The sequence below is a fragment of the Propithecus coquereli genome, unplaced genomic scaffold (assembly GCF_000956105.1).
Source record: "Propithecus coquereli isolate 6110/MARCELLA unplaced genomic scaffold, Pcoq_1.0 Scaffold76, whole genome shotgun sequence".
Lineage (NCBI taxonomy): Eukaryota > Metazoa > Chordata > Mammalia > Primates > Indriidae > Propithecus > Propithecus coquereli.
Genome location: NW_012153729.1, coordinates 1,963,085 through 1,963,768, shown reverse-complemented (window position 1 = coordinate 1,963,768; position 684 = coordinate 1,963,085). Strand labels below are relative to the sequence as shown.

The following is a 684-nucleotide window of genomic DNA, read 5'->3' as shown; positions in this document are numbered from 1 at the left end:
AAAATTAATATTTTCATTGACAAATCATTTGTATACATTTATAGGGTACAATGTGATGTTTTGATACATGTTTATAATACAGAATGATTAAGTCAAGCTAATTGCCATTTGCTTATTTTGAATAGCTCAGTTTTTTCAGTTTGGTAAAGAAAGTGTGTCATATAGTGGTATTTCATATTAGAATATCTGAAATTACATTGTTTAAATATTTATAAGTCATTATTTAAAAACATAATCTATTAATTCTCTAAATAGAATCTGTCTTTGCATATAATTAATGGATATAACTTATTTGAATAATATTATTATCAATAAATCTTTTAATACTTATTAATGTAGGTAAGGTATAGTTTATGCCATTTCTGATTCAGTTAAAAGTTCTTCGAGGTAACTGAGATACAGAATACCATATTCATTTATTTCCTTTTGTCTAGGTTTTTGTAGAACTCACTAAAGAACAGGAGGAAGAAGATAATACTTGTGGAACTTTAAACAGCACACTTTGGTGGGAAAGAACCCAAGAAGACAGAGTAGTATTTTGAATTTGCATTGCTCGGTTTTGCCTATTGAACTCATTTCTTCTTTTATTTTAACCTTGGTTTAAAAGTTTACTGTTTGAATGGTAACTGGAGAACCATGAAAGCACTTGGAATTTTTTTTTTAAGCTTCTTACTTGAAATGCTG

At 27.3% G+C, this 684-nt stretch overlaps 1 protein-coding gene across 1 annotated transcript in view; it reads left to right on the top strand.

Annotated features, from left to right (window-relative positions):
- ABCA5 (ATP-binding cassette, sub-family A (ABC1), member 5) overlaps positions 1 to 542 on the top strand; it is a 126,609-nt gene extending 126,067 nt beyond the window's left edge. Inside the window, exon 23 of the mRNA XM_012662226.1 lies at positions 435 to 542. Coding sequence (XP_012517680.1) covers positions 435 to 542 — 108 coding nt within the window. The remainder of the gene's footprint in view (positions 1 to 434) is intronic.
- The last annotated feature ends 142 nt before the right edge of the window (positions 543 to 684 follow it).